At 38.7% G+C, this 11,977-nt stretch overlaps 1 protein-coding gene across 10 annotated transcripts in view; it reads left to right on the forward strand.

Moving 5' to 3' along the window:
- The window catches only part of LTBP1 (latent transforming growth factor beta binding protein 1), a 199,898-nt gene extending 189,252 nt beyond the window's left edge, over positions 1 to 10,646 (forward strand). For all 10 annotated transcript variants that reach the window (XM_071575851.1, XM_071575842.1, XM_071575835.1 and 7 more), the window contains 3 exons: positions 4,815 to 4,937; positions 8,235 to 8,384; positions 9,625 to 10,646. In XM_071575851.1, coding sequence (XP_071431952.1) covers positions 4,815 to 4,937; positions 8,235 to 8,384; positions 9,625 to 9,794 — 443 coding nt within the window. In that variant the 3' untranslated portion in view covers positions 9,795 to 10,646. The remainder of the gene's footprint in view (positions 1 to 4,814; positions 4,938 to 8,234; positions 8,385 to 9,624) is intronic.
- The last annotated feature ends 1,331 nt before the right edge of the window (positions 10,647 to 11,977 follow it).

The raw sequence follows: 11,977 nt of genomic DNA on the forward strand, positions 1-11,977 counted from the left end.
CTGGCTAATGTCACTTTTCAAGATCTGGAAGTACAGGCAAAACCAATGTGTGTAAAGGATGATTTTCCATGTGTCCTCTTCTGAGATGGTAAAGATCAGCAGGGAGGCACTGGATTCATTTCTGGAGACCATTGTTCATCTTTCCATTTAGGATGGCATTGTGCCTCCTTCCTCTCTGGTAAGGACTCTGATCAAATGGATTATAAACTCTGGGCTTAAAATATTACAGTAACTGGGCCTTGAATATTCCAAGTCTTGTGCTCAGTTGTGCAGACTTCGGGCTGATTTCATTTCTATTGATAAAGACTTCAGTGCTTTTTCTGAACTTTAGGAGAGACATGCAGAATAGCTTTGGAAGGGTATTCCATGTGGAATCTCACTTTCCCAGTGTACATGGGAGTCAACAAGGAGTCAGAGAGCCAGGTGCAAAGTTACAGCAAGAACAACCTGACTCTTATTACAGCTTTTAACTGTATACCCTCAGCGGTAGGAGAGAGAAGATAGTTTTAGGAAATTGGAACAGCATTAGCTGAGAAGCAAAAGGTGAGGGGTAAGACCAAGAGGTTTTGAGATAATCAAATTGATAATTACCTTGGTTTTAGCAAGAGCTTTACATCCACTGTAAGCTCCTTCTCAGAGATTTCATTTAGAGTATATCCATGTGAGGGCATGAATATTCTTCTTAACTCATGAAAAAATCCTTTGAGACTGATACCCTTCCATTTTTCTTCAGTTGTAGAACATATGTGAGTGCTGTTCACCACACACCTCAGCATCTGTTCAGGGGCAGTGTCAGTGAAATTATCTAAATTGTCAAATTGCACAATCTAAATGTAGAGCAGAAATACCTTCAGCTTCAGTTCATGGGCGATGTAGTCTCCTGAGACAACACAAACTTAACCAATTCAGACTGATATCCAGAACCTGTGGTTGGGAAGGGACATATATTACATACAATAAGTGGTTTCTTGGCTTCATCCTTCTCTCTAAGGATTTCTTCCATGGCAAAACTGTTGCATTGTTCAATAATTTTAAGGAACTGCCTTGGTGTTGATAGTTTTAGCGGCTTGTGTGTGTCTGGTGGTGACAATTCTGAGGACCTGGAACAGAAATAAAGCTTGCATTATAGGCAGGAGCTGAATTGGCTGTGATGCAGTTGTTTCATGGTTATGTCAGGAAAGCTTTTTTATATAATATTTTGCTTTAAGTACATGAAATATGGAATAACTTCTGAAGGGAGAATGGCCTCTGAGTACAAGTATGGCCCACACAGGCTCGCACAGCTACAACAACTGTATATGCAAATTAGATACACATTTGCACATCTGCTTTTGTGCTAAAGAGCACCTAGAAACCATCAGTCCATCCAATTTATGTTGTGTTGTCTCTGTCAGTCGAGCTTTCATCACCAATTACAGCGAATGTCTGTGCCAGTATGCATATGTGTCTCGCTGTAATCCCCTAACATTTGTTTAATATGCATTACATCGGACTTTAAAAATGTCCTTTACATTTTTGGAAGCATACATCAGCTTCCTTTTGTAATAGCTACCCTAAGTTATACAACAAGCTGTCTCCATGCTTCATTTGCAAGTTATGAGAAAAACTTAGAAACACATGGACCAATGTAGACTAAACTAAATATTAAGAACAAAGTCCTTTTTTCCCCTCCAGAACTGCAGTTGTACTGTCCCTGATCACAGCCAGAAGATGAGCAAGCAGAAAAAATAAACCCATAGAGAAAAATGTTTTTTCGTTGATTGTGAATTATAGAATTTTTTTTTTAATTTACATGAAAGATTCTTCTCTAAGTGAGCATTAATTTCTGTGATAACTGAAATGTTTTTGTAACTCAGGGGTAGTTACACATTCTCTCTGCTCTTTGCCCCTTTACTGCCTTCTTGATCTCAGTGTCCTACTGTCATCTAGGGCAGTGTTGTGCTGTTCTTCCATTTGTATACTTGCTGCAACTTTCTGTGCACCAGAAAGTCTTTAACCACAGATCTTACAGCACTCTGTTCATTTAGTTCCCTCCCCTGGAAAACTGTGACCAACACACAGCACAATGACCTGAAATACATTATTTTTAATTTGAACTGTAGGAACATAGCATAGCAAGGGGAAAAGTTTAAAACAACAGAAACTGTCGTGGCCATAACTTGTTCTATCCTCCCCAGGGACACTCTAGTGGGTTCATTTCTCTAAGGCAACCAAGTCTCAAGTCTACCTTATGTCAGAACTCTCATGATCTTTCCAGAATGTAGTCCCCCAAATACCTTTCAGTCTTTGTACTCTCCTTTCTGCCATTCCTTTTCTTCCCGGGGGGAAAAAAAAAAAAAGAAAAAGAAAAAAGACAAGCTGAGGAGGGTGGCATAGATGACTTACCATTGTTATTGGTCCTGAATATCTGCTGTTGGTTTCTTAGGTGAGTTGCTCTCCTTGGGTTTATTGGCCAAGCACGTAGTGACTGAATCTACACATTACTAAAGACAAGAGATTTAGTCTACACTCCGTCTACAGCTAAATAGAACATAGACTATTAAGATATTATTATAGATATAGACATAACAATGCAGACATTCAGAACTTGATTTTTGGGGACCAGACTCGCAGGAAACAGGTTTCGATTGTCAGCATTTCTTTATTCTTCTTTCGATAATAAACAAGTATGCATTGGAAAACATGCAGTATAAAATAGTCTTGCACAATCTTCAAACTACCCAACTCTCATGTACCCGAGAGCTTCAGCTCTACAGATTTTCAAATGTTCCAACTGCTTCCTTCAGGACTAAAACATGGTTTCTACTACCAGTATCACTAAGGACAAAATTAGCACTGAGTATTCTGGGAAGCCAGTGTCCAAGTTCTCTTCAGTCCTTCAAATCAGATCACATTCATATGGAAGAAACAGTGATCCCTAAGACCTGCTTGTCTTGTCCACTTGCCTTTCGCTGACTGTTTTTATGTGGTGGTTTCTTCCACACAGGCCAGATGAATTAGTATTTTGTGGTAACGTACAGATTTCCTTTGCCAAGAACATTTGTGGGCATCTGTGAGGAAGTGTTTTTACTATTCTACACAGCTTTTCTCTGTGTATGTATGAATGAAGGAATCACTCTGAGATGATAACTAGGTTGTCCCCATGCATGGATGTTATCTGAGGTTAGATATGGGGAAGGAAGAATGGGGTGTTTCTGGTCCTGGGACAGCTGTTCAAAGTATGCATATTACCATAGTATCTCAGTGGGAAGTTGTGCAGCCAGGGATGTAGGTAACATTTACTATATGCCGTTTATTTTCTCATGCTGACTTTGTTTCATGTGCCCTGGGATGCCACTCTTGGGCAGTGTACTTTGTCATCTGGGAAAGGAGAAGTTTGTTTGAATATTATTAGTGTATAAAAATACATTCTGGAGGATGCACCTCAAAGGAAACCACCTTGCTCTTGAAGCAGAAGGTGGTGAGATTTACAAAGATAAGTTCTCTAGGGAGTTCATTCTGCAGACTTGGACTGGCACACATGTCAGCTCTGGATGTGGACAGACAAGCTTTGCCTGTACTGTACTGTCTTGTGTTCTCAAAGGGCCAAATTGTTGACCACAGAATTCAAACGGACTTTTTGAACACTTTTATTTTTCAATACTAAATAAAATAGTTCCAGGTGGAGGAGATACTACCTGTGAAAATAAAATTAAAGTACTGGGCAGCAAGTGGGGCTGTGCTCTGCACTGTCTAGAGGCAGTCTGGATTTATCCAACTATTTGCTGTCTGGGACAGTTCTACACAGCATGAGGTTTCTGGCTCTGTAACCATCTGCAATTCTTGGATTTTGTATCTGCTTAGGGCTTTTTTTCCTCTCTCTCTTCTGGTGGTTTTTCTTTCACATCCTTTCTCTGCCTGATTCTCAGAACACCAGGCAATCTTCACAGAACCAGATGCTAAATAGTCTGTAGCAACAATAAAGCACCTGGATTGCTGTATTTTAACAATGTTTCTATTTTCAAATAAAGTGTATTGTATGTGTTTTAGTAGAGGGAATAAAAACTGAGTCGGCAGAATTTTTATTTGATTTATGAAACAATCAGACTGCATCAGCATTTCAGACACGGACTCTGACACATAAAATGAAGAGTTGCTTTGGTCTGCTTCAGCTTGTATAGTCTAGCTACTAGACAGAGGCACAGAGTGTGGCTGTTTCTCCTGTGCATTTCCCCATGCCTTTTGAGGTTCATAGCCAAGAAGACTTTGAACACCACTTATCCTTAAGCCTGTGTGTTGAAGATACAGTTTGTGATACATGTGGGCTATTTCAGAAGTATTTTTCACTCTGATTTCTGCAGGTTGGCTGACAGTGCCAGAAATACAGCTGTGCCTGCTCCAGTTTACTTCCTTTGGGGTGAATTCTGCTGGCAGCCATGATGGTCTGAGATAGCCTTTTTTCCACAGAACAAGGAGCATAAACATTGATAGCCTTGGAGAGGAATGCATTAGCAGTGGGATGCAGAGCATCCCTCTCGTCTTCTTCCTGTGCAGACCAGAAGAACCTGACCTGTAACTTTTTGTACAGTTATTGACTCAAAGCTATCCCTGGTGTTATCCCTATTATGACTTAATAGTATATATTTGGCTCATTAACATTTTAATGACATTCTTCTTGAAGAGAGAATGCTTTCTGGAAATTGCAGATTTATGGTGTTTCTAGGAAGAAAAGTTTATTTCCAGAAAATATGAACCACAGCTCACTGGGACTAATGTAATGCAGCCTGTGTTACAAGTGTGTTTACTTTTCTATCCTATTTTCTTTCCCCCCTCAGAGGATTACGCCCAGCTGTGCAACATTCCTGTGCCAGGATCTCGAAGGCCATATGGACAGGATGCTTTAGTTGACTTCGAGGAGCACTACACTCCAGAAACTAATCCATACTTTGTTGAAGACCGTAAGCAAGTTTCTCTGTTATGTAAAACCATTGAAATGGGAGTTGTGACTTGAATTGTTTCCTTGTAGCCCGGCTCCATTGTTCTCTTTGCTTCTGAGAAATGCGGCCTATTTGTGTTTTAGTTATTCCTATGACAATAGCTTTCAGTCAGGTGTTCCAGTTCAAGAGCCAGATTTCTATGAGAGTCCAGTTGGGCTCAGAATACAATTAATTTTTAATATAGTGAAATAGTTTATGCCAAGTGTACTAAATTGGTGTTTACCAACAGATTTGCAAGTCAAGGTCAAAAGGATTGCTAGCTTTCCTTCTCACAAATTAATTTTCCTTTGGAGCACAGGACAGATTTCTCCAGAGTACGTTTAATTTAAAAGAAAAAAATTCCATGGTTTCCCAGGAGAATTTATATGGATGAAATGGGAACATGCAGGTCATTCTTACTCAATGGAGAAAATGTACAGCACTGTATGGTCAGAGAGTATGCACACGTATAGGCTTCAAACTGGAGGGTATGGCCTGTCAAGCAGGGTGTGAGGGATAGTGTACAGCATCTCAGTTGTACTTGAGGAATATCAGGGTTCTTTATGGCTCTGGCCCAGCTCACTGCTAAGACTTGTTGAAGAGTAATGCTTACAGATTTCAGCATCTTTCTCGAAATCAGCCATCGTGTCCAGGTCCAGTATATTTTATCACAGTTTTAGAAAAGAAAAGTGAAGGTATCAGAAGGAACCGATAACTTCCCTTGCTTTAAATATATATGGCCATCAAATTGCTGCTATGCTCTTTCACAGTCAGTGTTGCTGAGTGTTGATGTTTAATTGAAATGTAACACAGTTGGAAACTACCAATGAAAACTACCATCTGCACAAAGAAAAGGTCAAAAAGATGAGTGGGTAACCAATGTTAATATACTGTTAAGCAGATAAAATATTGAGTGGGAAAGAAACGTTTCACAAGCTATAAGCAGTGGCAAAAAATATGATAAAATGTGGATGGTTTTGAATGCACAGCTGAGACCACTGTCAGCATAGAATGGCTTTGGTTGGAAGGGACCTTATAGATCATCTAGTTCCAACCTCTTAGGGACAGAGGCTTAAATGGTCATGTGCCCCTGTCCTATCACTGAATGAGGTGGGACAACCTGTTTAGGGCATCCAAAACTTAAAGGTCACAGTCCTGCTTCAGACTGTATAAGGAATACAACAGTTCCTCCCATCCCATGGCAGGGCCATGTGCTTCAGTGTAATATTGGTCACTGTGCAATCAATTTCTAAAGAACCAAATACATACATTAGAATTACAATATAGGTCCCATCTAGCTGTTTTGAAGTAAGTTGTGAAGTAGAACTTACTGTAATTGATGAATATTTTAGTTTTAGCTAATTAAAATTAGAATATACTATATGAGAGAGGATAAGAAAAATATGTATAAATACATGTACATGTGTTTATGCACATCCATATATACCTACAGATAAAATGAATGTCTACTAAATTATGCCTTTTCTTTATATAAAAGATATCTATATGTTTGATGAGTGACACCTTTCTCTTTCTTGGCACTATTTCGTAAATTAGCAAAGGTCTTCTCTTTAAAGGTCTCTTTTGAGCCCTCTGCAAGTTCTATCAGAGAGCTCAAGAACGTAATAAAACTTGGCTAAGTTTTTTATTACATGGATTCCTATATCATGACAGTGCTCAAAATTCTCATTACTATTGCACCAAGAAGTGATTTACTATGTTTGTGGGAAAGACTGCAATGTTTCCCACTTAATGTACACTTGCATACATCCTGTGTATTATATATGTTCTTGAGATGTAACATATATCAGCAAGTACTTCAATCACATTATGTGTTCAGTGTCTCCAGAATATATGCAGTGTATGACTGACCAGCATGATCCTTACTAAGAATCTCACCATGCTAAAAAATCCTGGACAGGAACGATGTGTATAATCAAAGAAAGGGGGAGTGGAAATGGCAGTAAGGAAGTAAAATGGAGCATAATACGGGAAGGGCAGATTAAGCAAGGCAAAATCAGGCTAATAGAAAAGAGGCCCTCAAGAACCAAGACAGGGAGTGAAGGAGTAAATATGAAAGGACAGGAGAAAAAGCACAAGGAAAGGGAGGAATTCATATTCCTAAGTATGCTAGCAATTATACATATCACATTGTTGTAATACAAATCAGTAAACAGGTTTTCGATAAATCTGTCTTGGTTTTGGCATCAATACAGGTAGTGGGGTAGATGGGGAGATATATCCTACTCTATTCCACTCCAGCTCCCATTTCCCCTCTATATATTCATTATGCTGTTAAGCATGTGATTCAAAGGTTCCCAACTTTTCCCACAAAGTCTTTTTGATGTGATGGGCTGCCACCTGCAGTCCTGTTACATCACTGCTCCAAGAGCAGAAAGCTAGTGAAAAAAACTCATGCAGGATTTACAGGAGCAATTCAGTCCTAGAGAGAATCTCTGAACATGTAATGTAAGTATAAATCCTTCCTTATACATAAAAGCGTATCTGTCACAAAAACCTTAAGACAGCAAGCACAAAAGGCATTGTACAAACTACTGAATACAAAGACAACTCTTTGTATAAGAGGTAAAAAAAAAAGTTCAGGCCTTCAAGCTTTCACTACTAACCATCTAAAATTATGGAAAGGAGCAATTGGTAGATTATAGGTATTTGTACTGGCACCAGTCACTGAAGCACAAGCCAAAGGGCTGCTAACCAAAACCACAACAGGAAAGCAATCTCTGATTTCTTCTTGCTTTCCTTAAGGCAGCTGACATTGATTTTTTTTTTAATATGTTTTCTTCTAGATAAATTGGAACGTATCTCTTCCCCTTCAGCACACACCTTATTTTTCTAGAATACAGTTTTAAGTATCTTTTACCCCAAACTGCACTACCACTTGCTTCCGTAAAGGCTGATACACATAACAAATCAATAAGATGAAATAAAAAGTCCCTGTTTAGAAAACACTGACTTACCCTTTAAAAAATATACTCTCAAGTTACACTCTTTACTGAAAAGAAAAAAAAAACAAACTGAAATTTTTAACGCAAAAAATTAAGAGTTAACAAAGTTATTCAGTTTCCATCTCAAAACAGCTCTTTTCTTGTGTATTTAAAACTTCAGATAGTGCACTTCTGCTAAAGCTGACCTAATTTCTGCAAAGTCAAGTCACATTCCAGTGAGCTTCTGAGAGAATTTCAGACTCTCACTATGTATTTGGGTATACTTATTCCACAGCTTTGTAATTTACTTGTTTGCAATTCTTTCTCCACCCAGGTTTCCTGAACAGCTTTGAGGAGTTACAAGCAGAAGAATGTGGTATTCTGAATGGATGTGAAAATGGCCGCTGTGTAAGAGTCCAAGAAGGTTACACCTGTGACTGCTTTGATGGTTATCACCTGGACATGGCCAAAATGACTTGTGTTGGTGAGGATAGCAAATCACTTCTCCTGTTAGTCTGTCAGTTTACTCAGTATCTTGACCTAAGGATGGCCTGGAATAAAGGAGTTAAGAGATGATCACCTGAATTGTATTAAAGATGCCAGTTTTGTTTCATTTACTGCAAAGGCCAGTATTTATTGTCTGAAAAATAACTAGGGTGGTGTTCCTCAGCTCATCTTGGTCATTGCAGCTGTGTTCAGTTAAGAGTGTAGAAATGAGCAGACACACATTTGTGGAATGAAGCTTAAACTCATATGAGGAGTTTAACTCTAATATATGGACCAAATGTTTTTCAAAAGCTTTAGTAAGCAAGGAGGATGGGACTGGATCCAGAGCAGAAGAGTGATTTTTGGAATGGATTTTTAGAGTGGTTGAATTGTCTAAATATGCAGATAACCACCTGGTGAAGTTTGGCCCCTGATTCTCACTGATTTCAACAGTTAACAGATCAACTCTTCCTCTCACTCTCAAACTAGTAAATCAGCACATTTACTAACCGAGACATCTGTATTTTCAATTAAAACAACAAAACATGGAAATGGCAAGTGTCAGTGAGAAGACGAAACCAAACAGCCACCCCTCAGTGTAGAAGTCTGGTAGAAATTGCGTGTGGCTGTTTTAGTTTAGGGTCTGCACTAACCTGCTTAGCATTATGCTTCATAACCCACAGCTGAGGTCTCCCAGCTCTTTGAAGAGAAGCTGCCTGCATGCCTTGTACTCTTCAGGACTTTGGGGCAAGCTGGCCTCCTTAGCAAGGAACTATGTAGCTCCTGTATGTCAGGCCAGTGCTGCCCAGTGTTGGATGCAGGTGGTTGGCTCTTCACAACTGTTAGGTTGACATCACCAACAGCTCCTGGAGTATTCAATTGTGTAAATACAGATGTTATACTGAGAACTTGGAGCTTCTTTCTTATAAGCCACTACTCAGGCATCAGATAAACACCTGTAAGTGGATATTCGATTTTGTCTAGCAGCTTAAGCGGAATTTGAACTTGGTAATCTAACAGTTTAAGGCCTCTTAAAACCTGTTGACTTGCTATGATAACTCCCCTTTTTTTCCAATTCATCCACTAGAGCTTGTGACATAGCCTAATTCCACCCAGTCAGAATTTAAAAGTTCTCAGGGTATTTGCACAGATTGTTCTACTCTTGACAATGCTGGGAATATTAAATGAGTTTTAGCTACACACCAAACTGAATTCTTTTGATGGCTCTTTTTTTGCAGATGTGAACGAGTGCAGCGAGCTGAACAACAGAATGTCTCTCTGCAAGAATGCCAAGTGCATTAACACAGAAGGTTCGTACAAGTGTTTGTGTCTCCCTGGGTATGTGCCTTCAGACAAGCCAAACTACTGCACACCACTGAACTCAGAACCAGAGAGTGAACTGGAGTAGAGGAAAATCTCCATATCCTAAGCCCATATACTCTGCACTGTATAAAGAAAAGGAAGAAAAGTATTTAACTTGAGAAGGCACCAGAGTAGCAAAGGAAAGGAGAGGAAAGCATTAAATGTGTCAAAGGTGAGACATGATGGGCTGATTGTTTATCAGCTTCACTGAAGTGACAGACCAAATGGACACATTACTCGACATGAAAGAAACAATCAAGTATATAGTGTGTTCATTAAAAAAAATCTTTGAAAATAATCAAAAACAGTGCTGTTATTTTAAACAGAAGAGCTTTGGTTTTTGTTTTGTTTTGGATTTTTTTTTACTATTGCTTGATTAATTTGGCATTTAAATAGTGATGGAAATATTTTATATTACTATGTCATTTTTTTTGATTGTTCAGTTCCTTGCCTCCTGTTTCTTTTCAGATCTTTTTTCTGATCAGTACAAATTCCTTGATACAGATATTCTTAGGCCATTTTATAAGAACTGTTACACAGGGTGATGCTCCTCCTTCTCTGGAAAATTGGTCAGTGACTTTTTTTTAATTTTCTAGTTGTCTGCCCTGTGGAGCAGGCACCATTTTTTTTTCAAATGTTTATATACCTTGGCGAAAAGTCCTTATATTCATTTTGTATCCTGTATGGTTGTTACTGCACTTAAAGTCTTTAGAACCTTTCTTGCCAAGTTCAAAGCTGCTAGTGGTCAACATTGAATTCCTTTTGTACATTAAAACAAAAGATTTTAGCTCACATCTGTATTGTAATGTGTAAATTGAACACAAGAGAGATCTTGTATGATTACCCTAACATATTAAAGCTGTATATTAAAACTCAATAAAATCATCTTTTTTTAGAAAAAAAAAAAAGCTATTTACTAATTGTGGCTTTTTTCCTTCTTTTTTTTTTGGTATTTCTGTTACAAGAATCAACTCTCAGGTGTTTACAGTACTGGGCTTAATTTACATTACAACAGTCATAGGGAGTTGTCTGGCTGGTTTTAACTTCTCATGCTGTTTTAATAAGACCAGAATCTGGATTAGTTAATGCATGAAGTTAGGCTTCCAGGGGGAAGATCTGCAGAAACTGTTTGACTTGGAAGCTGATTCCCATGGAATTTTTCTTCTTTCCTGGTTTAGGCATGTTTCCCACTAAATCTGCAAATAAGACTCTACAGCATGATGGCTTGGTTTTCAGAAAATACTGAAGAGAAGGGGGAGAATTTCCTTTTCTTAATGAACTGTACCTTCCCATCAGCTCTCATTTTTCAGTGGAGGGAGAGAAACAGATGAGGAGGCTGATAAATATTTCACTTTGACATTCTCCAGAGTGAAACAGTTCTTTTGGAAATCCTGAGACAGGTCTTATCAAAAAGACATTTCATATCAAATGAAACATTTTTGCTGTGTCTTTTAGACCTGTCCTGCATTAAAAGGAGATGGATGACATGAGGTTTTAAAAAGTGGATCAAATTCAGTCCAACTCTCCAAAACTTAGATTACTGTTTTTTGTTTCACCGATAAAAAGGAAATATTTGTTTTGATTCTGAATAACATTTCATTTCCAATATTCAGGTCAGCCACTGAACCAAAAATATCATAAGTTGTATCCCTTTCAGTACCGTGCACTACAGTAGATCTTATAAAGTCCATGTGACAGTGAATTTGCAGAAGCTTCTGTCCGTCCCAGCACCCTCCTCTCTGTCTGCTGGAATTTGACAGTAGGATTAGTAAATATATTGTATGTTTAATATCCGATTATGTGTTAAAATGCAGTGAAAAATTCTTGAGTAAAACTGTGGGAGGAGGGATCTTTAGGGAAGAGACTCTCTGTGAAGTGCCTACCTCTTCTGACTTTTCTAGGCAGGAGAGTGGTGGAGGTGACTCTTCTCAGTCAAAGAGAAGTAGACTACAAGCACTAGAGCTGTTCTATAATTACAAAACAAATAATTAATTCTTCCTTACCTGCTGTGGCTAAGGAAGAAGTAAGGAAGGAATAGTCTTACTACTGAACGCTGTAATTAAAGAGCTCTTAGTTGTCTTGTTTAAGGCTAGTGCTGCAATCTTAATAAAAACCAAATTTACAGTTACAACCTTCCACTGGGTTCAAGATGAGCCCTGGTCTGCTTTCAGCCATCATGAAAATTCAAAGACAAGACTGTGCTCCCCTGACCCCCACCTCCTGCTTCAG

This window comes from Pithys albifrons, chromosome 2, assembly GCF_047495875.1.
Source record: "Pithys albifrons albifrons isolate INPA30051 chromosome 2, PitAlb_v1, whole genome shotgun sequence".
Classification (NCBI taxonomy): Eukaryota; Metazoa; Chordata; class Aves; order Passeriformes; family Thamnophilidae; genus Pithys; species Pithys albifrons.